We start from the raw sequence: 24,673 nt of genomic DNA, 5'->3' as shown, positions 1-24,673 counted from the left end.
TTTTGGGGTTTGTTTTGTTGTTTTGTTTCATGCTACTGTCGAAGACACAGGCAAAGTAAAGTTTTTGGTCAGGGTGAGGCAGCAGTAGTGTTGTGATGAAGAAAGAATTACAAAGGGCGTGGGCAAATTAGCAAAAGTACTCAGACATGCAATTATGAGAAGAGTTCAGACTCGGCTTTCATGTGATCTCTATTTTTTTTTCTTCATGTTTTGACAGCATTCTCCCTGGGTGGGGTACACAAGCGCTTGTTTAATAAACCCCTTAGTCATGCGAACGTGAGAGACAATTCTTTTTCTTCCTTCAGGACAAATTTAGTCACAGATATTTCAGTCGGGTCCACTCTCCAATTTGCTTCTGACATTAAAACAAGCCATTGGTATTTCACTACAATACAGATAGCACTGCTGGGTCAGCTAACCTTTCCAAAGGCTTAATTCCTGTCAGTTTTGAAGAGAAGAATAAAATACCATGCAATCAGCATCCACCTCCCTACAAAAGAAATAGAGATATTTTCTCCCAGACAGGGCTAAGACCATGAGCCCTTGGGTAGCCCTTTTGCCCTGACCACCCGCATCTAAAGAGTCAAGCTGCAGAGGTGGGGGTAGGGTAGACAAGAGGTGGGATAAAGTTGCAGTCGGCATACCAGCACATTTTTTAAAAGTCTAAAATTAAGTGAACTGTAATGTATGTATATTAATTTTAATAAATCTGGACTTGCTCCAAGGATACTTAAAGGTAGAACGTAGAGAATAGGGGACAGGAGGGGAAGGAGCAGTGACATCCACATCTCTGTGAATGCAAACAAACGCTGTGAAAGATGAAACCACTGGAAGCAGGATCCCAAGCTGGTTTCCTTCAAGTCAGATTAAATGTAGCTGTCAAAACATTTCATTAAGATGTGCACATATTGAAAACTTTTTCTGACCAGAACTTTTGGGGCAGGATCTGTGGGAGGAGTGGTGTGGGGGGCCACACTCATACACATGCCAAATGGAGAGGGACTGACCTTTCCCTTCTCTTTCCCAGCCCCCCGACCCCCACCCCCCACCAATCCAGATTTGGCTGAGTAATGAGTTGCTACCAGCCTGAACATACCTGTGTCCTATCCTAGACCAACATATGCCCATGTAGGAATTTGGAAACCTTCCTAAATGTTACAAGTTCATAAATACATTGAATTTGATTAGGAGCTAAAAGTGTAGTGTCAGCTCAGATATTCCTGCTGGACCTTCCTTTACACCATGAAAATGGGCAAAATAAGTCAGGGAAAGGATCTAGTATAAAATAATTCTCCATCATGTCCATTCCTGATCAAGACTGAAGAGAAGATTTTTGAGAATGCCCTCACCTAATTAAAAAACAAATATGCTTGCTTTCTGGCTTCAAGGGTCATTCTAAAGACAACACATCTGAAGACAAAGGTGATTTTTCTAAGCCCAACTTTCAGCGCTTCCCTGGGAGCCAACAGCCACACTCTTTCCATCTCTTACATCATTTGTAGTAGCAAAGACTGTAGCGGAATTACATGGGTATCAATTAGACACAACACAAGATAAACTAACCTTAGTGAGAAATGATTTTGTAGGGGGTGTTTTTACTGCCCCCTCTTCATACAACATATTTGAAATATAGATTGATGTTCAACATTAGACACATGACTCTCATCTATTAGGCAAGAGCCTGCCGTGTCTATAAATTCAATTTCCTTTATCATGGTGGCTTTCTGGTTTATTTGGATAAATGTTGAGCTGTCCACTGTTATTTATCTAAGTAGTTCATGAGGGAACAGAAAGTTTAATGATGTGAGATGAGGGGGTGAAACAGCACCTCCAAGCAATTCTCAAGGATTGCTTTTCATCTCATTACCTTGGTTGGACTTATTGGTTCAAGAAATCATGCAGAAGATTACATGTCATTTGATGTGCTGGGTGTCACCTTTCCCCCATCCTTGGCTTCTAATTGTTCCATGTTTTATCTTGCTTAGCATATGGTATCTCACAGCCTGCAATGCTTGTTAGTGTTTCTAATCACTGTGTTCATAGCTTCTAGTGTCTTTTCCTTACTTCTTGTCTTAACTTCATCCCACTCTTTTTTAGTATGTATTCTCCTTTCTTTGGATTTTTACCCTTCACTGCTATGGTCCTGAGAAATGTAAGCTAATCACAGGCCAGCTTCTTTTTTTGAGAAGCTTTATAGTTTTTAAAGTAAATTCAAGAGGAGACAATGCCTTCATTGGACAAAAACAGACTGAATAAAAATGGGCACAAGTCTCTACAATTTCTTACTGTGTAATGGTTAGACCACTTCACATTTCTAAGGAGAAAGAAGGATGGCTGACCATTTGTCATAACGATAAGTTAATAAAAACCTTTTTAGTATAAAAGCTTCTATTGCCTGATGGATCTGGGAAAAATGAAGCTCAAATGTCTTAACATCATGGTGCACGTCATTTATGCAAACCATAACTTGTCCAGGCTTTCTCAGCTTTCCTATTAAAAAAAAAATTTTTTTAAATCTTCATTTTTGAGAGAGAGAGAGAGAGAGAGAGACAGACAGACAGACACAAGAGTACGAGCAGGGGAGGAACAGAGAGAAAGGGAGACACAGAATCCAAAGGAAGCTCCAGGCTCTGAGCTGTCAGCACAGAGCCTGATGATGGGGCTTGAACTCACGAACCATGAGATCACAACCTGAGCCAAAGCTGGACACTCAACTGACTGAGCCACCCAGGTGTCCCTCAGCTTTCCTATTAAGTGTACTATTTTATGGGGTTGCTTATCAGACTCTAGGTCTAGGGAAATTTTTCAAGTAAAAATGTCCTATGTTCAGAGGCTGGTCAGCAGATCCCAGCAAACAATGTGAACAGCCAATCCTTTGCCTAAACAAAATTTTTGGTGTAATGGAAAAAACATGAACTTAATATAATAAATTTAATACATTTTAAATTAAAAAAATAATACATAACACTCATATACAAAGTTGCGAGAAGATTTTTCATGGGGAAAAAAGTCTTTAACCTACAATTCTCTCAAGAGAAGAGACACCTTTCTCAAGGAAGTATACAAATGTTATTAAAAGAAGGTTTAAGGGGAGTCTAGGTGGCTCAGTCAGTTAAGTGCCCAACTAAGTGACTGCAGCTCAGGTCATGATATCACAGATCGTGGGATTCTCTCTCTGTGGCCCTCCATGCTTGCACTTTTTCTGTCTCTCTCAAAATAAAAAAAAGAAACTTAAAGGGAAGTTTAAGCACATGAACTCTAATTCAGCGAATGCTCTAGAAGTCTATATTTGTAAACTTTGGGCATAAGGTAGCCTTAAAACCAGTTTCAACAATGCTTCTAATTTAAAGCCATACCGAACTTCTTTGAAAGATGTCGTCTTGTTTAGCATGGCCCAAAGAACAGAATACACTTGATAGACTGCCACTTACCTTTCCCTTTGGAATATAAGCAAGTCTAATCTAAACTTCATTAAAGTGCCTCTAAAACACTCATGGTGTAATAGAAGTAAGCCTACAGATAGGATTGCATCATGATGGCAAAGGCAAAAGCAAGGCAATATACCTTTCTTTTATAAAGATCAGAGTCCCTAGGGGAGGGCCAAACGTGTATGTACACATCTTTCCACATGACCTAACTCCACTGAAAACCCGTCCCAAGGGAAGGGCCTTCCCTAACAGCTGTGAACACAAGTCATGACGAAAGAAAGGCAAAGATTGGAGGCAAAGCTGATCCTCCCTTCTCTGAAGCTTTGGTTTATTAGGGAAAAAAGCCTTTGAAAGATGATACTTATTATGTATCATATAAATCTTTCTTTCCAAGAAAGGAGGACAATATTCTCTTCAGCAAAACTCTTTTCTTACCAACACATAGTTTAGGACTGCTATATTTCCTGAGACATTCTGATATTTACATATTTAAGGCTATAAGTTGATAATAAAAAAAATGAAATTAGTGGAACATGCAATGCATTATCCTCTCTTTTATGGTAATATTAAATATGCTAATGTAGTTGATGGACCATTTGCTCTCCTAACACAGAGGATCTTAATACGAGACATCAATTTAATAAATGATTTATTTGATGAGTAAAGGGCTCAGAAAACAATTCTGCATGTCTATTCTTAACAACCAAAATGTGGATTTTCTAGAAAGGAATTTTCAGTGAAGGACACAGGAAGTATGATTTAAGGTGATCTTAAGAAAACTATGAATGTTCTAAAAGTTCACTTTGGGGTCAAATTTCTGTCATATGAGGCTGCACAGCTAAGCTGGGCATTTCAGCACAAAACATTCTGTATGGCTTGTGTACACAGACCTAATTCACTATATAATAGTCCTCTTCTCTATTTGGTGCCTTGTAGCAATTGCTTCATTTCTTAGCACATCCTCATTTACAGAGAAGCAGCCAACAGACTTTCAGATTTATGCCATTATTTGCTTTTTCACCTTGAACTCCAACTAAATTCTGCTACACTTTTGTAAAATGAGTGCCAAATGGTGGCCGTATGCCAGACACAAACACTTCCCAGTTTCACTCATCCAGCTCTCTTGATTTCAGGGAATCACAGATTCCGGCTAGAGGGCTTAAATGTGGTGCTTACACAACCCCCCTAACTGTTCCTTTGCCTAAATGCTTTATAACTTGGAAATGCTTGGGAACGGAGGCAATTACAACTTCAGGGAACCAGAAACTTCCCTTTACATGGGGGAACAAGTAAAACCAGAGATCAGGGATTTCGGGCACTTGATAACGCTGTCCATTAATGGTCCAACTTAGCCCTAACCCTAATCAGCATTTATTAATTAAATAAATATTTATTTATGCTTACAAGGTGTTAGGCATTGTTGGGGATACAGTGATCCAAGAGCCTGGTTTTATGCTTTTCAATGGACCTCGTCTAGGAGTGTGGGAGCCAACACGATAATTGTAATAACTGTTTAGTTGAGCTTCTACTGTGTGTCGGGTGCCACCACATTTCACTGATTCTAAAACTCAGATGTGTTCACATTTTCCTATCTCTGAAACCAGAATGCATTTTACAACTGGTGTTTTCTTACAGTCATGGCTGGCCAAGCAGACAATGGTTTGCTGGTCTGACTATAGACCTATCTATTCATAGGGTTGTATGTCATTCCAGGTGGTCTGTGCCTACCTCTTTCCAAAACTACATAATAAAAATTATAAATGCTAAGTACTTGTCACAGTACTTAGGGGATACATACAAAAACGACATTTCTCATACCTGATGACATTGCATTTGAAGAAAAGTTGAATACATATATAATATTAGTGAACACCTGAAGTATCTTTACAAGGCAGGAATTATCCCACTGTTTTGGATAAGGAAACTATAGTATAGGGAGATTAAGCGGCAAGCCCAAGTCACAAAGCTTTTAAGTATACACATCAGAATTTGAACCCAGGCTTCCCTGAGGCCAAAGCCCATTCATGTGATTTCCATCACATCAAGGTAGTACTTTTCTAATTAACATGCCAAGAACGCCTGCAATTGTGTTACAGGTAAAACGTAGAACGAAACAATACTTATTTACAGTACAACAGAAGCTATATCCAGAATTCTAAATCATGAAACATGTAAATATAAACAAACACATGCAAAGCTTAGGAAATGAAGAATTTAAAAGCTTCCTGTGGAAGGTGAAGGGTCTGTGGGCTTGATGACCACCCTAAGTGACGCAGTCAAATAAACAGAGCATGTGGGAGAGACACACAAAATGTCATAGCTTCGCATCCCATTACTGCTTCTGAACTGATTGCTGACTGCCAGAAAGATAATGGTCACAGAGAAATTTCAGGACAAAGGCCTGAATGGTGAGTTGACAGAAAGAGAGTTGGTGAACACTGCATTCTCATTCACCCAACACATGCTCTGTGGAGCCACAAGGTCCTAGGCCAGCATATCATACTGATAACACTGTCTACTTGTCATGGTCCTTGAGGGGCACAGGGTGGTAGCACTACTCACTCTTCCCTGGTTTTGCATTAAGAGGGTCTACAAAATAAAGACCAAAAGTTGCTTCCTCTTGCTCATCCATGGAGCTTGCCTGTCAGGGTGGGAAAGCCCTGTATCAGCTGGCTACCTTGATTTCTGACAGGTGGCTTGTGGAGGAAAGCCAAGGCACCTCACCTCAGTAAAGGAACTTTTCTGAATGTCACACATGAGATATGCATGTTGCCACATGGCTGCTAGGTGATGGAGACCAGAGACCTAGCTAATGACTTAATTTGCTTTCCATAAATTGACACATCCTCTGAAATTAAGAGTACAATTATGAAATGGCAGCCCCCACTGCCAGAGACTCACCAGTGTGTAAGCAGGGACAGGACTTTATTATCTGGTTAAGAGCACATTAGCATATCTATTAGATAAAAAGTCTGTTACTAACATCAGAACTGATAACATAACTGGATCCCCTGACTTATTTGTGGGAAGTTTTTTTTTTTTTCCTTCTCTGTGGGACTAAATACAAGCTTTGACCATCTGGGGCTGGGGAGGTGGGTGGAAATGTTACTTGCAGGATTGTTCAGATTTAATCACTACCATTTTGCCCTTTATATAATGGGAGGTAAATACACAATTTGGAATTCATACAGAGGTCAAGGATTAGCATCTCTCTGGATCATCAAAGAACAGTGAGTCTGAAAGAGAGGGCCAACATTTTTCCTAGGCTGTATCCTCACAAAGGATGCCAGGTAAGTGTACGCTTCTCATCATTTTCTGTCATTTTCTTTCTGTTTTCCCCAAATCTGCTCTGTTCAGTGAGATGGGAATACACAAAATAGCAGCTCTGAACACAGGATTCATCAGTCTGAGTCTCAACATATCAATTTTCAAGTGTAGCAACTTTAAACACATTGTAGGCTTTTAGTTTCCATAGAAAATAATCTCTCATTGTTTTCAAAAGAAACTGAAAGCCCCCCAAATTACCACACTTTTAACATCCTGACATGTTGATGGCCCGCGTTCTTCCCAGATCAAAGTGAGAGTGGCAGAAGACAGAGCGTTGAGCAGCTTACTTAAAACATAGTATTTCATATTTGGCAGGAATTACTGTAGTGAAAAAAGACAAGGTGACTTTCTAATATATAGATGTATTTTGGTTTGGCAGAGATCTGAAGAGCTAAAAACTAATTTAGGATGACATAAATGCTCTTATCTTTCTTACCCCCTTCCCTTCCCAACCACAAGAAGAGTTTTTGACAGAAACTCAGCGTATATTGTGTATTGTCTTTAACTTGGGGATGACAGTCTGAGTCCTGTGTCATGGTGAACTGTTGTGTTGACTCTCAGAATTTCTAGGATTATCTTGATTTAAGCAGTAAAGTCATATATCACTAGCACCTTTCTTCCTTGATGTGGGTAGCCTGTAAGAACTTCAATGCCTTTTAAGGAAACGGGATCTATTAGACCTTAACCTAGGAGAAGAAAGCAATGATGTCATTCAGGGACTCTGCACTGTTACAACCTGTTGGAAAACCTTAACAAAGAAAGGGTCTTTGTCACCTTGAAAAACAGGCCATGATTTTGCAGAGGAACCTAGGGTAAATGAAGGTTGAAGACAAGTGTGTATGTGGCAAAGTTTTTAGGTCATTACACTCTACCCACGGGTTGAAAGACTATCTCAAGCCATCCATTAGGATGGAAAATTTTACCCTTTGCAAAGTTTTAAAGAGAAAAGTGGCTTGCTTTTTCTACCTTTTGGTTTGGATCAGGAAGTCAGATCTAATTATTCATTATGAAGTGGGATGGCAGCATCAGAAAAAATTACCCACTGCACTTATAGTGGATGAGTAGTTGGACAATCGGCCAGTTGGAAAGCAAATGTTTTCTTTCTGTAAAAATGGAAACACTCCGAAAAGGTATTTTTAGGAAAAGAACAGTAATGTAATCAAAGAGGGGCTGGCAAACCATGGCCTGGGGGCCAAATCCAGTCTGCCACCTGTTTGTTTGTATGTTTTTAACAACAGCACATGAGCTAAGGACTAGTTTTACATTTTAAATAGCCTTAAAAATATAAAAAGAATAATATTTCATGACACATGGAAAGTACATGAAATGCAAATTTCCGTGTCCATAAGTAAAGTCTCCTGGAACACAGCCCTGCCCGTTTGCTTACACACGTGTACGGCTGCTCTGCCATACAACAGCAGAGTACAGCAACTGTGACACAGATTCACGACCCACAAAACCAAAAAAGATCTGCTATCTGGCTCTTGACAGAAAATGTCTGCTGACCGCTATAACAGAAGAGGTTTGTGAAAACAGACACAAAAAGACAGGTTAAGAGACAGAGGAAGAGAGATAATTTCTCTCCACTTCAGGAATCATCAGAAGATGGCTTGGGAAGGAAAGAGCTGAATTATTCTCCCTTATTAATGAAGGCAAAATCAGATACAGGGAGTTGATGCTACAAAAGGGATGATTTAGGTCTTATGTGATATTTGGAAATCATTAGGGGACTAATCAGGAGACTAAGGACCTAGTCTTTTACCCTTATAACTAACCAGCCATGTGATGGCAGGCTCTCTGGGCCTCAGCATCAACTCTTGTGAAATGATTGTAATCTGCCAATTTTATTTTCTGCTAGAGTGGATGTTGGGGCTGTGGGTATGGTTCAAATGTAATAATTACAGAAAAAATGCTTTAAATGAAAAGGCTTGCAGTTCTGAGCAAATAGAAGTTTCCAATCAGTTATTGTTATGTATACTATGAGGATAAAAACAGTACAGTTGACATAAAACAGGTGAGAAACTCTACATTAGTTACATGATCCAGAAACTTAGGGATCTCGAGGGATTTCTGGTGTTGCAGGCAATGAAAGCACTTGACATGCCTGAGGATAGAAGACAACTTCCTGAGAGGGAAGCTCTTCTGTATCTCATAGCCACTACTCCCTAGGAACCACATGGGCTAGGGCCTGAGTGATGCACAAAATGGTCCCCTTGTGGTTCATGCAGCTTCTCAAAGTAATTTATTCCAGGATGTTATGTACACTGGGAGAATCTGGCATAGGAAGAATCTTATGGAAAGTACATCATAAAAGATCATTGGCTCCAGTTGTGTCAGTAGGAAAGGGGGAATCTATCCTGAATTGGTAAAGGCCCACGCTTCCAATATGCACAAGAGTTGACCTTATTCTGCTTTCACACTCACCCTCATATTGGATGTAAAGAAGAACTTGTCATGGGGCTGAGCTATTCCAGATTGCTCATTTTTGGAGTCTTCTCTCCACAGGTTTGAACATGAAAGGAAGATAATTTGATCTATTTGTCACAGCTCCTGGCAGGCCTGAACCCAGTGCCTGTCCATAAATATCTTGGGGCTGATGCTTAATTTCAGGACTTAAAATGTTCTAGTGGAACATGGAGTCATGTATGAACCAGAATGGGCTCAGGTCTTAAAAACTCTGGTCTCCCCTAACAGGAAGGCTTTGATTTTTATGTTGCCCTTCTGTCCTTCCCTGATGGCTTGTTTTCTTGGTGGGCACAATCACTTGTTGCTCCCAACAGCACTTTTCTCTGTGTTTGTAATGCACTGTTTATGCCCCTGCAGCTCTGTAATTAATAATATACTGCTTTTCATCTTCAAAGTGATTTATACACATTAATTAATCCTCACCATACTTTGGAGTTTCTGCATGAAAAATATCCATCATGCTTCCAGAATTTACTTGGGAAACCAAGACTCAGAAGGAAAACAACTTTGTCAAGGCAAAGGAGAAATGAATCACTAGGTCAGGATCAGCACTCAAAACCTTGACCCCTTCATGGTGCTTGCAGATCTGCTGTCACCTCTGGGAGAGTAGCCCTATGGCTCCACACTCACCAGCATTACTGCTGGGAAAACTGGCCCCTACCATCATTTATTTTTGAGTCATAATGTATTCTTTAATACTTCAGGGTTAAAGCATAATCTTACCTAAAGCATACATAATAGAAAATGATGGATTATAATCTAATAAACTATCCTAAGATGCTCAGGTCCAGCTTCTAGTAGCCTCCAGACTGAGGATAAATATGTTTCCTAATCCATCATTTACAAGATACACACCCAATTAAAACATTAAACTCTCACTATATGGTTTCCCATTTATGTAATCGCCCTACAGAAAGCTATTATATTTTAAGTATCAAGCTCAATATATCAGGCGATAGCCATCTATCTCTCTCTGGCAAGTGGAGTAGGAGGTACACTGGGGATGGTATTGGCAGAGGTGAGCAGTGCCTCAATTTCTGTATCTGGGCTCCCCATGGTGCCCACAGGCTCAGCAGAACATTAAGCCTGAGAAGTGAGCTCATGGACCCTTTTTGCAGTTCCTGACACAAAGCCAAATCATGCAAAGACCCTGAAGGCAACTCAATTTGTTTCTACCAAGCCTCCCTGAACAGTTAGCTGGGGAAGTACACAAAACTACTTCTAACAACACAAAAGATCCTACTCAAGTGATTGAGAGTGCAACAGATGCCTTTTCCCCTCCCTTGTCAATCCATGACTCCATCCTTCATTGAGAGCAAGTGAGAAGCAGGCATGACTTTAAATTAGGAGTATATGGGTGTCAGACCTCAGTCCCCATGTGGAGCTGGGGTTTACAGCATCGAGGATTCTGCAAAGTTCCAGATAAACATGGTGCCTTTCCCCAGAGTGTCAATTTTCTCAGTTTTGGAGGTCATTCCCAGGAGACACAACAGGAAAATAATGTAAAAACTTATATTTCTACATTAAGGTGAGCATAGCAATATTATGGGAGAGAGTGAAAACTTCACATCAATTTTTGGCTTGTAATGGCCTTGGGCAGAGCCCCAGATCACTGGGGCTGTGTAGTCAACCTCCTTTACCATCAGGTAAGCTTGGGTAGAATAGTCTGGGAAGTCCTGGACCAATTCCTTCTCTGGCAGGCACCAAGCTGGCTGCCTGATGATGAAGGAAGTGTTCACTGCTGAAGGACAAGGGACAAAGTCAGAATAATCAGGGTTGCTTTTTTACCCCCCTCTCTTAAATGAGAGGAGTTTCAGCCTAAGTGTTGAGAAGAATTTTGGAGTCAGCCTCTTTCTGCTGGTGTTTTATAGGTTTGTTTTGCAACATGGCAGAGCCCCAAATTGGGGAGGCCTGTCATGGCTGCCCTGAAACTAAGCCAGAGCCATCAAGTGTTTCAAATAAACTTTATCAAACATCACGGGGCCTCTGCCTGGGCCAGGAGATCTGCATTGGCAAGCTCAGTTGACAGAGCAGCAGCACCAGGGCTCTTTGCTGAGGCCAGGAGCTGTGAGCAAGCTTTGTGTCCAGACCAGGGTGCTCATATGCACATGGCACTCTGCCCCTCAGCTCTTGGCACCTGCTGCTTCCTGCAGTTACAGGGCTACACCCCATGGATGCAAACCAATACGCCTGGCATAGGAAGAAAAATACCACTGCAACTTCACCAACCTGCTACCCTAAGTTATATCCTGAGTTCCCAGAAGCAAGGTTGGCATGTGAGATGAACCTCACTCATGAATGTGGTGCAATTCAGGTTGAGACTAAAAGGACACAAGCAAAGGAAAGGATGTGGGCAACATCCACTGTGCCTAGGTGACTTGATTCCACACAAAGACCTGGTTGGATACTCTGATCTCTCAATCCTGTTTCTGTTCCACACCTCTGAAAATAAGCTAGCAATTTAACTTTCCTTTGAATCAAGATGTTCCCAGACATGCTGGTTACTATTATTCTATTCAGTTTTTGGCTGAAATTAACCCATGTTGCATGAATTTTAGAGCACAGACCTAGGTTAAAATCCAGTGATGGAAGACACTAGAAGACTACTTCAGGAAAGAGGGATGGGTTTACAGGAACAACAATTTTCAGCTCATGTCCAAGAAAGAATACAGCAGGCATGCTTAATTCATCTGATAAATGTTAATTAGAGTCTTGAGAAAGAAACTCATCAGATTTAAATGCATTTCAGGAGAGAAAAAGCACTCCCATCCCTCATTCATTTTTATGTCTTTCAGGAGCCAAAAAGCAAACTGTACAGACAACAGAGGGCTTCTCCATTCATAAGCCCACAATCTCTGCCCCACCTCCTCATGGCCAGGGTCATGGAGCAGGCTGCCTTGACTTACCTATGAAATATGCCAGCAGAATCGCCAAAAGGAGGGCTGCGGCGATGGCGGACAGGGCGGCACATTTCCAGCTGCAGTATTTGGAGGGCTTCTTCAGCTTGAAGGCCTTCCTGGAGAAGGTATTCCGGGGCAGCAGGCGGGGTGGTGGCGTGTAAACGGTTCCTGAGGTCAAAGGGTATCCCGGAGAAGAGCTGCTAAACAGGGGTGTGCTTCCCGAGGAGGTTTTAAAGAGAAAGTGCCTGGCAAGAAAAAGGAAAGAGTTAGCATGGACATGGGTGGCTCCTGGAGAACATAGACCTGCTTTTTCTTTCACTCTGCTTTATCTAGTTCTATACAGTCCTAGTTAATTGCTCTACTTTGTCATGGAAAAAGGGGCAAAGATTACATCTGATAGTGATATAAATTAATTCCATAGAGTCACATCATTTATGCATTTCATATGCATCTAGATTTTACCTTCCACAACAATCCTGAAAAGTATTCAAAGCAAATATGGAAAGTGAGTTACCATTTGTAACTTGGAGATGATGATGATGACAGTGATGATGATGATACTAAACAGTATCAGGTACTAGAACCTGCTATTTAAAGGCACTTGAGGGGTGCCTGGTTTGTTGGGTTAAGGTTGATTAAGTTTAAGCATCTGACTCTCGATTTTGGCTCAGGATCTCATGGTTCATGGGATCAAGCCCCTCATCAGGCTCTGGGCTGGTATCATGGAGCCTGCCTGGGATCCTTTCTCTCTCTCTCTCTCTCTTCCTGCCCTCTGTCCCATGCTCAAGCACACACATGTGTGCTCTCTCTGAAAATAAATAAAGATTCAAAGACACTTAAAATAATACTGTCACAACAACTTAGAAACTAAATATTAAAATATTTAAGATATGAGAAATCAGGCTGGAAGAATTCAAGCAACTGTCCAAGGATGTGAACCCTGAGCGCTGCCTCATGCTCAAGTGTGTACTCTTCAGTGTTACTCTAAACTACCTATCTTGAGCCTTCTTCCTGGGCTGTTTGCCCTCCTCCATCTTGCTTCCTGTTCTGAGACTGCCTCTCTAGGTCATGTGAAGTTTTTCCTTTGGAAACATCTTTGCCTGGCAATTAAACAAGGTGCCCTTGGTCTCTAGGACTATGGTGTGACAAGAGGGTAATGGGGTCTACTGTTGACACCTAATATGACCCTTCTTCAGGGTCAGGAGACTGTCACTCCAAGGACACTTCAAGGACCATAAATTCTCTGGTAGATTCTTCTCTCTTGTGTGTGCCATTTATAAGACTTCAAATGTGACTTGCCGCACCTTATTTAAAATGATGACTGTCTTCCAGGAAATCTATAGTGAACTTTAAAGCATGGATTAAGTAGTGTCTAGAGTCTGAGCAGCTGGAAGCTGGGACTGTGTCTTCTTTTATACCTTGTTCATTTTTATGTTTCCAGTAACCAACTCAAAGCTCCACATGCAAGGGGTTTGAATGAATGAATGAATGAATGGAGTTTCCTCATTTTTTTGTAAACTTAAGATCCTAAGATTCCAAAACGTTATGCAGGTATTTCCTTTCAAGTCTTCAGTAGGTGACCACATACTATGTGTCAATTACAATGGTAAATGTTTTATTTGCATGCAACCTCACATCAACCCTATATTATTACCATAATTTTACAAATGAGAACACTGAAGCTGGAAGTTAGCAAGCAGGGTCATCGGGGCTAAAACTCCAGTCTGCCTGGCTCTCAATGCTCCAGTTGGACCTACTACACCACACTACCCCCTGCATATGGGGCTTAGCAAGCTACCCTGGTAGGATTCTGAGGCAAGATCAGAGTTATTACAAATATTTGTGTCTTGGATGCTTCCAGATAAATCCGTGAAAGTATTTTAATCTTTGACAAAGATCACACAAGACTGTATGATTGACAATGATGTCAGAAAATGAGTGTCTGATTAGTGAATTATTTAATATAACCAACATTAAAGCAAACCACTGATATTTAAACTTTATTTGTACTATAAGTATGTTTGATGATCTGAGTAAAGGCAAGAGGTTGGATTCCATAAATAAACTTTTGTATTCCTTATCCAATAGCACTCTTTTAATGCTCCAGATTAAAAGTGTCTTCTAGAAGAGGTGGCAGGTGGGCAGTGTTTAGAAGCAGTGTTTGGCAGCAATGTTCGCCTGGACTGGAATCTCAGCAGTGCCATTATTGGAGAAGTAAGCTCACACAAGGTACCTAATGCTGCTCTTAAAAGCCTCCATCTCCTCACTTGTAACATGGGGTAAGAGCAGCAGAGGTACCTCATGTCACAGAGTAGACTGTTGTAAGGGTTACACAAGATCACGTAGGAAAAGCACTTAACCAAGGGTGTGTCACATAGTAAGTGCTCAATGCATGATGAGTAGCTTTTATTATTAATTGTCAGAGCAACATAAGGAGCCTGAAACATGGATTTTAATTTAAAGCCTGACAAATGTCGAACAAACACCTGAAGAGTTCTCCAAATCACTAAATAATAGTCCACTGCCTTGCAATTAAGCTAGAACATATGCCCACCAGAAAGCCAGGGGGATGGGAAAATGCTGGAATTTGATTTAGAACTAGCTCAAATGTACTTCTTGAACAACTTTCCAAGAGTGGGTAGTGAAAACTGGAAATCAAACTAAAACCAAGGAATATAAAGATATCTCAAGCTGTTATTGATAAATATTTAGAAATATGGGAACACCAGTTCTCAGCCCTACAGAGATCTTACCCATTTCCATGGCTTCAGGCATCACCAATATGACTCAAGTCTCTGGGTCTCCATTTCCAACAAGCTTCTTTCCTGAGGTCCAGATTCGTATTCCACTTGTACACTGGGCATCTCTCTATCTCTACATCCCACAGCTGTACTGAACAAGTTACAGCCAAGCACGGACTCTTTACCTTCTCCTCCCCATTCAGATTCCTCCTGCAATCCTGTTATTCCCAGGTTCCTGAGAGACTGTAGCCATTTTTCACCTCCTCCCTTCCCCTCACCTTCTCCCATACAATGGGTGAAAGAATCCTATCAAGTTTACTTCTGAAAACTTCTCCCACCAACCTTCCCCTTCAATCCTCCTGCTAGCTTTTTCCCCAAACCACAAATGTCATTGTGCTCTGGCTTATAAATCCCTGATGATCCTCCAAAGCCTATAAGAAGAAATCCAAATCTGAATATGGGACCACACTCTTTGCAACAACTACCCAACTTTTACCCTTGTCTCTATCCCTGTGCTTCCAGTTCCCAAAATCTATGCTTCAGTCATGCCAAAAGACACCTCCTTCCTTAACCAGCCTGTTCATGTTGCCATGCCTTTGTGAATGATGCGCAAGACTTTCAGGAATGGCTGTTCCTCTGCTTCCTCACCCATCATACCCCAGCCAACTCCTACTCACCTTCCAAACACCTATTTTGGAAGCATATTCCAAAAGCACCCCCACCCCATCCTCTATCACTTTTTGCACTCAAGTATCTATCATCTATTTGGAGATTACATACACTATATATATATATTTATATATATAAACTATATATATTATATTATATATATATATTTATATATATTTTATATATAGATATATATAGTTATATATATTTATATATATAAACTATAAATATATATATAAACTATAAATATATATATAAACTATATATATTATATTATATATATGTTTATATATAGTTATATATATAGTTATATATATATAGTATATACATAGTTATATATAGTTTTATATATAGTTTTATATATAGTTTTATATATATAGTTATATATATAACTATATATATATAACTATATATAACTATATATAATATATATGTAACTATATATATAATATATATAACTATATATATAGTTATAGTTTATCTATCTATATATATATATAGTTTATCCCAGTGCCTGGCACCTGAGTATCAGTCATGTTTGTGGACAAAATCAGTAAATGGGAAACAATGTTTTGGCAACATGAGAGAAATCACAAGAAGAAGATTAAGAAGTTTAAATTGCTTTAATGTTATTTTTAATGTACTCATCTGTAAGAAATAATAGAGGGATAGGATTATTATTTTCTTTGTATGGGATTCCTTCCTGAGATCCTAAAATTGTCTCCTTGACAACACAGTCTATCTTCCACACTTCTTTCTAAAGAGGAAGTCAGATTGTGTCACATGTCACTATTCTCCCACCCCCTCCCCCCAATCAATCAATCAAGGCTTCCAATAATACTAAAAATGAAATCAGAAGTCCTTGCCATGGCCTACCTTCTGCCATGATCTGCCTTCCAGTGGCCTTTCCAGTTGTATCTTCTGCCACTTTAGCCCCTCTCTCCCACTCCATCAGGTACACTTGATATTCCACCTCATATCACATCTAACACATTTTCACCTAAGGGCCTTTGCACCTGCTGTCCCCTCTGCCTGGAAATAACCTGCACAGCTTGTTTCTCCACATCATTCACCACTCTGCTCCCATGTCACTTGCCCAGGGAGATCTTCTCAGCCCCCACTCCCCCACCTTCCTTCTCTGTCATTCTCCATCCTATTATAACTGCTTTCTTTTTCTCAATTATGTATGTGTTTGTATCTTATTTATTATCTATCTCCACCATTACATCTGAAATATGAAGTTTAAAGTAAACAGATATTTTGTAAAATTTGTTTACCACCGTATCTTAACATTTAGAATAGAGCCTGGTACATAGTGAGTACTCAACAAATCTTTGTTAAATGAATGACCTACAACCTTTCCAAGGCCAAAACAATGAATGTTAACAGGACAGCACTGTGAACATTTTCAATTTTAAAATTAGGATTCTTTCTGCCATGCTGACTTCTGTTTTCCAGACTTACAAGTTTGCATATATGCATATAGGCAGATGTTTATGTTTATACATACAAGGCCATTTCACCATAGGAAAACAAAGACAAAAACACCATATACTTTTCAGCACTGCATTAATCCTAGCAGAATAGAGCTCTCTTTGATATCATGGTGTCTGTGATGATCACAGCTAAATGAAACTCATTTTGTTATTGCATCCCCCCCCGCCCTGCTTTTTTCCTAGTTTCTGGTGCTTAAAATGATTAAACCAAAGTACCAAAGATATGTAGGCTCCTGTTTCTCCACAACACAGCTACACTCCAAATCTTTAGAAGGTTAAATTCAGCAAACAAATAAAAAAAAGAGATTCTAAAGACATGATCTTCAGATTGTGTCCCATAAATACCTCCTTTGTGATCACTTGAGTGCTGTGTTAGAAAAGTACAACTTTCGGGGCGCCTGGGTGGCGCAGTCGGTTAAGCCTCCGACTTCAGCCAGGTCACGATCTCGCGGTCCGTGAGTTCGAGCCCCGCGTCAGGCTCTGGGCTGATGGCTCGGAGCCTGGAGCCTGTTTCCGATCCTGTGTCTCCCTCTCTCTCTGCCCCTCCCCCGTTCATGCTCTGTCTCTCTCTGTCCCAAAAATAAATAAAAAACGTTGAAAAAAAAATTAAAAAAAAAAAAGAAAAGTACAACTTTCGAGGCTCCATCCAGACCTAGGGCTAGAGTCTGAGAGGTATCAGTTAAATAGCTCTCTATGTGATTCTAATGTATCTTAAAGTTCAAGAAACTCCCCTCTACCCATTGTGCACCTTTCAAATGTGTCTGATGGCTAGTAGCTATATCTTTTTAAATGTGATACATCTAGAGAACATACTAGATGGTTAGTAGATGTATCTTTTTTAAATGTGAATTTTGAATGCTGACATCTTTAGGGGTAAAGTGTCAGGAAGTCTACAACTTACTTTCAAATGATTCAGCAAAAAATCTCTGTGTCTCTCTCTTTACAGATAGATGAGGCAAATGTGGTAAAATGACAGCAATTGTTGAAACCATATGGTTATTCTTACGTTGTACTATTCTCCCAACTTTTCTGTCTGTTTGAAAATTTTCATAATCACCAAGTTGAAAAAATGAAAGCTTTGATTCACCAAGGATTGCTGTCACATGCTGCAGGAAAAAAAAGATAAATAAAATGAAGCAAGACCCACAAGGTAATGGTCTGGCCAGCTGGTCACTGGGAGGACCAAGAAGGCTTAGGGGACTTCTCCTGATTTTTCCCTGAACTGGCTATTAAGACAGCTTTTCCCCCTCAGGGGCCTGCTCAGTATGCTCCGATGAATCATTTGTGATGCCCCAACTGAACTTCTTCCCAGCGGTCGGTCATGGAAGTAGCTCAGCTCAGGACTCCAGGCGTCAGCAAAAATGTGTAGTTTCCAAATGCACTTGACATTTTTCAAGCACAACTCAATTGCTCTCAGAATTGGCCACTTGTGCCTCAGAAAGGAAAGGCAAATGAGGGGCCCCCAAAGTGCTGTCCTTGGAGTTTGCTAACACTCAAAGGGATAGAGAAAACCGGTCCTTGATGTGTTACAAAAAATAAACGAAGAGCTTACACACTTCTTCCTTTCCTAGCCATGTGGTTATCAGGGCTTCAAGTCGTAGCACCCAGCATCCTTCCTGCCACAGGTTAGGGGCTCAGAATGCCCATGGAATTGAATAGTAATGCTAAGGAAGGATTGTGGCTCTGTGTCCTTATCTCTGTACACTAGACTCCAGTGAGTTCTTAAGAATAGAGTGATCATCACTTCACCTGAAACTATCTTTTGATAAATGTCACTTTTCCTCATGTGAAAACAAAACCATTAAAAAAAAAACAACTGAAAGAGACAGAGAAAGCAAGCATACCTAACAGCTATTCTCCCATGCATTTTACATGGCAGCATCTTGGCAAACCAGGATTTTGCTTCAAATTGGCTTAGAAAATTAAGGGCATACGTTTTCTCTGATTAAACGACCATGGAAAAATTTAAAAAGAAGTCTAACAAACAAGAAACTCATGCATAGCATCCATGCAAAAAGGAGCCCATCAAGTCAAAATGCTGTGAATTTTTATTTTATTCTTATGATACAGAAGGGGCTTGACTCATCTAGAGAAGCGTTGAGAAGTAGTAGCTGGTTAAACTACTTGAGACTCCAACAGAAGATTTCTTTTCCTTTTTCTCTGAGTCAATCACAAGTAAACTCACTCATTAACCTCAAACCCTGCTAAAGAAGGAAACAAACAAACATAGAAAATCCCTCAACACCAAGTACCATTTTTCAGGTTGCAATCAGTGGGATCCTCAGAGGCAGTCTCCCTATTTTCGATTGGTTTGGCTTTATTCCCAGGGGGAAATCCCAGCAAGGCTTTGAAACAGAAATGTACTACACAGATAATTGCACTGCCTTAACTCCAAAGGTCAAGTTTTTGTCCCTACCCCCACCCCTCTCTGTTCTCCTGTCTCTCAATCTGTTTCCCACTATTTCCTCACAGTGCACCATTCAGCTAACCACCACAACTAATGGCTAACAGTACAGATGAGTTCTCTCTTGTTCATGAAGTCAGCTGCAGGAAACATTCTCCTTGAAATCAAGCAAAACTATTGAATGGCCTCAACATAGTGCCGTGTGCAAAAAAGCAGATCTAGTTATCAGAGAAACCAGGTGTTGACTGTTGTTCTACCGAGAAAATTGACCTCCCCAGTAAATAAACTCACAGGTATTCAGAATAGTGGATGAAAATATTGATACACAGCCCATTAATCCCTAAAAGATTTTTAATATCATACATGCAGTTGCTGAAATTTGATAAAAAGCCAGAGAAAGGATAGAAGCAGAGATGCACCTGGAGTGGGGATGGGGTGATCAGTGAGGGAGATCAGGTGTGCACTGGAAAATGGGAGATTTCATCACATTTTACTGGTCCTGGCTCTGCCCTTTGAAGCATCAGGTTTATTGTCTCTAAAGGAGTAAGTTTAATAAAGAGGCAGCCCATAAAGGGTACTGTAGCATGTAAAGTTACTGTAATTAGGTTTTCAGGAGTTATAATAAAACATTTAGCTGGAGAGAGGTTAAATAACCACCACACTTTCTCTCATCATTATTATACTCTCCACTACAAGAAGGAATGATGGTGGTAGAGGGGAAACTCAATGGGTGGACTCCTGAGAGAGACATGGGGTATTGAGAGACAGAGGCAGAGAGAGGGAGAGAGAGAAGCATACACGATGGGATGGAAAAAGCAAGAGAGATGAGAAAGATGATATTGGATACTGTACTGTTCAACCACTTCTTGAATAGCAAAACTAAGTTATTTTTAAGTGTTCTGTCTTTATTTTCCTGTTTGCAAATATAAAATGTGCACATTATAAAAAATCAAATACATAAATTAAAAAATAGAAAAATTTTATAACCATGTGAGACAGACTGGTAAACATTGTATGTCAGATGCTTTCCCTACATTTAAACATTCCTTTTTCTTATTACTTTTGACATGAATAGGATCATATCAAGGAGGCAGTATTAAGTGTGCATATTCTGAACTTGGACAGCCAGGATTTAGATCCTGGCTTTTTTTTTTTTTTTTTTTTTTGAGAGAGAGAGAGAGACAGAGAGAGAGAGGACAAGCAGGTAAGGGGCAGAGAGAGAGAGAGAGAGAGAGAGAGAGAGAGAGAGAGAGAGAGAGAGAGAATGAATCCCAAGCAGGCTCTGTACTGTCTGGCAGAGCCCAATGCTGGGCTTGATCTCATGACTGTGAGATCATGACCTGAGCCAAAATCAAGATTTGGATGCTTAACTGAGCCACCCAGGTGTCCCCTGGCTCCTATTCTTATCACTGTGTGACACTGGGTAAGTTACTTATCCTCTCCAGGTGGCCTCACCTGTAAAGTGAGGGGATGTTAGTACCTTTATGAGCTTGTTTAGGGGATTGGGTAATTTTGTTCATGTGAGATGCTTAAAATCGAGCTTGATGTCCAGTGAATGGTCAATAAATGTAGCTACTAATCACTGGAAGGCAGGAATCATGTATATCTTGGTCTTTATTAGATCTCCTTGACCTAGCACAGTGCCCTAGCTTATTTAAAATATTTGTTGAATGCATGAGCCATTCTAATTAGCACTGTGACTGGGACATTGCAGGCATCCCACTCCCCGAAACAATTTTATTAGAAAGGGAAGGCACTGAAGATATTACTAATATGCTTGTTCTCTCCTTCCAGTTGGGAATTTATGCTTGAGCTGAGAAATGAACTGTTGCTTTTAACATAAAACTTTAAAAATGTTTTTAAAAAATTGCTACTTCCTAAGTTTAAAAAAGAAGCCAGTAACCCAATTAGTATAATTAAAAGCCCATTTCATTTCACGATTCCCTAAGCTTAGACTCAAACCAATTTTGATTCAATGAAAAATAGGCTTTCAAGGTTTCTGATCCCTGAACCTTTTAGATCATAGGGGACCATCACTACATTTGCATATGCCATGAACAACAGGAAAATCCTCTATTTTGCCCTCTTCAAAATTTGCAGTCATACCAAAAATACTCACAGCTGGAATAATTAGCAACTCAATTTATTGCCTTCCGTTTTTTAAATAGAAGCTTCGACTCTTGATATTTAAATAGTGTCACACTGTGATATAACATAGCATTTTTCATGGTAAAACTTCTCTTTTTTCCCCCATGAAATGATATACTGCTCAGTGTGACAGGCAAGGTCTCTGGAGGTCACTAAAGAAACCTGGTGTTTTGTGAGCAAATCCATTTCAGAGTCTTTGGGATGAAATGAGGAGTCTTTTTTTTTTTTTCCCCTGGAGTTGTTAACTTGTTGACTTTTTTCAAGTTAATTGGTAAAAGTCTTGATACAGTAGAGGAAAAAAACAAAGACTTCTGACTCTGACTTCAAACTTGACCTTGAATTCACCATACACTATAATATGGGAGTATAGAGACAGCCATTTCAAATAGACTTGCATTTGTGTTCACAGGCAGCCAGAGGTAGATGAAGAAAGAATGTCCGCCATCAGATACAATCAACGAGCAGAATGATTTCTCCCATCGAGTTTATTGCCTGTACCATTCAGAGAGTCAAAGAATTTTCGAGCTGGAAGAAACCTTAGGGCATGTTCCTTTATCATATTCTGCTTCATGCTACTACATTTGTCCTGTGTGTTTGTCTTGTCTCTCCAGTCATATTACAAGCTTCCCAAAGGCAGATCCTATACCTTTCGCTTCCTGGTATCTTTCTCTGTTTATAGTAGGAGCTCACAGATATCTGCTGAAGGAACACAGCAATTGTGGAACAGTGGAAATGAATAGGCTTTGGAGTCAGGCATATCCGAACTCAAATCTCAACTCTACCAGGAACTGCATTAGGTTGGGAAAGCCAATTATTCTCCCTGAGCCTCAGATGCTTCCTCTAAAAACTGGGTAAATAACAATATCTGCACTACAGAACTATGGGAAGGGTTGAAAGAGATAATGAATACAATCTGTGAGCACAGAGGCTGACCCACAGGAGGTTTCTAACACATAGATATTCCATATTCCCTCTTTTCCTTCTAAAGAATTCAAAATCTAAAATAGGAAGGTACAGGGCGATTGGGTGGCTCAGTTGGTTCAGCGTGAGACTTCGGCTCAGGTCATGATCTCTGTTCATGAGTTCAAGCTGCACGTCAGGCTCTGTGCTGACATCTCAGAGCCTGGAGCCTGCTTTAGATTCTGTGTCTCCCTCTCTCTCTGCCTCTCCCCCACTCACACTCTCTCTTAAAAAATGAATAAACATTAAAAAAAATTTAAAAAAATTAAATAGGAAGTCATGAGTCAACTAATATTTACTGAACATGGAATATGTATCATGTGGTACCAGATGCTTTGGATAAAATGGTGAATAAATCCTCATCCTCCTATGGAATTACTAATCGGAAAGACAGATGGAATAAACAAAACTCAAGTCCAGGTAAACCAACAAGTACATGAAGTAATTACAAACCGAGAAGTGCCGTGAAGGAAAAGCGACTAAGAGGAAATGTGGGACTCCTGTAGAATGGTCACTCCTCTCTGACTCCTCTCTGAGGACATGATAAAAAAGGAGAGGTCTAAGAATAAGAAGGAGTTAATCATTCAAGGAGTGATGAAAGGGCATCCCTAGCAGAGGAAACAGCGTGGACAAAAGTCCTACATTGGGAAAGTTCTACTTTTTGAAAAAGAGAAGAACATGTGGCTGGAACCCAGTGCTCCACAGGGTGAGTGGCAGGAGAGGTAGGCAAGGGGAGAACTACACTATGCAAGGTTTTGAGGGCATGGAATCTGGATATTAATGCACATACAAAGGGTTTTAAACTACGTCTTCTCTTCGAGCAAAGGGTGACAGATCTTTAGAAGCATTCCATTTATAAAAGAATTAAGGCAGAAAAGACTCATTGGGAATTCAGTTGTCTTCTGTGATAAAAAGGGTTGGTGGCCTTCTTTGTGCTCTGCCTCGAGGGTTTTGGTTTTTGTCCAGAATATTCTAGCCATCCTCATTATTACTATCATTGTACATTTGGATATAGTCAGAAATCTCAAATTTAACATGGCCAGAACACAACTCTTGATTTTCACTCCAAAGTGTCCTTCTCTTTCAGGTCTCACCCCTGTTGGTCAAAGAAGTAATCACCTATCAGTTGAGCAGGTGCCATCCCCAGAAAGCAGACTCTGAGAAAGAAATGTACATGCAGGAAGTTTTATTAGAAAGGGCTCTTGGGCACACCATGTGTGAGGAATTGAAGAAAGCAGGCTGGGCATAGAGAGAAGCTAAACTGTGATGTTTTAAGGATTCCTTGGTCAATCTCATGGGGTGCTCTAGAGCTGTTGGTCTTGGGTCATGGGATGGCTCTACAGAGCTGTTCCAATGTAATCTGAGATAGCTGGGCCTTGTTAAACCTAGGGACCAGTCCCCACCTGAAGTCCAGTCTCAGAGAAGAAGCTGACTGAGATGTGTGGGCCACCAACATTGCCAGCAACAAGGACAACTGTCAGTCCTGGTGTGTGACATCTGGCTGGGTGCCATGCCATTTACTTAACTAGGCTTCACCATGGTTCCTGTCCTTCCTATAACCCCCATTCATCATCAGTTCATTTCTCTCAGCCTGGAATAATACATACAGATATCCATCCTCTTGTTACCACTTAAACCTTGTGCCTGGCTTACTGCATACAGCAGCCTCAAATAGGTCTCCCTATTTCCACGTTGGCCATTTACATCCATGCTCTATGCAGGAGCCAGCCATTGTCTATAAACACAGATCAAATCATACTACTCTCCTGCTTAAAACTATCCATCTCCTTTATACTTAAAAGTAACCCAGCTCCTTATGCAGGTCTATATAGCACCTCATTATGGTGTACCTCATCTCTTCCTGTCCTCCACCGGTTATATTCTTGAGACTTCCACCATACTTTTCCCTGTCCTTCAAAGATGCCAAGCTCCTCTGCATCTCAGGGTATTCTACATTGTGTTTCCCTCTAGAAAGTTCTTAACTCAGATCTCTGCATGACTTCTCCTCAGGAGACTCAAAGCAGTCTCTCTTCAAAACTCATTTCTCAGAAAGACTTTTTTGATCAGCTTTTTACTTTATACCCTACCTTGGCCAGGGCAGCAGCCTGGGGACTTTCCACCTCCAATGACTGAT

General features: G+C 40.4%; 1 protein-coding gene across 19 annotated transcripts in view; it reads right to left on the bottom strand.

Moving 5' to 3' along the window:
* TENM2 (teneurin transmembrane protein 2) overlaps positions 1-24,673 on the bottom strand; it is a 1,291,038-nt gene that overhangs the window by 257,793 nt on the left and 1,008,572 nt on the right. For all 19 annotated transcript variants that reach the window (XM_053907069.1, XM_053907085.1, XM_053907075.1 and 16 more), the window contains one exon: positions 12,128-12,366. In XM_053907069.1, the coding sequence (XP_053763044.1) occupies positions 12,128-12,366 (239 nt within the window). The remainder of the gene's footprint in view (positions 1-12,127; positions 12,367-24,673) is intronic.

This window comes from Panthera pardus, unplaced genomic scaffold, assembly GCF_024362965.1.
Source record: "Panthera pardus isolate Hobbes unplaced genomic scaffold, ASM2436296v1 HiC_scaffold_2, whole genome shotgun sequence".
NCBI lineage: Eukaryota > Metazoa > Chordata > Mammalia > Carnivora > Felidae > Panthera > Panthera pardus.
This window is presented reverse-complemented; position numbering and strand designations above follow the sequence as displayed.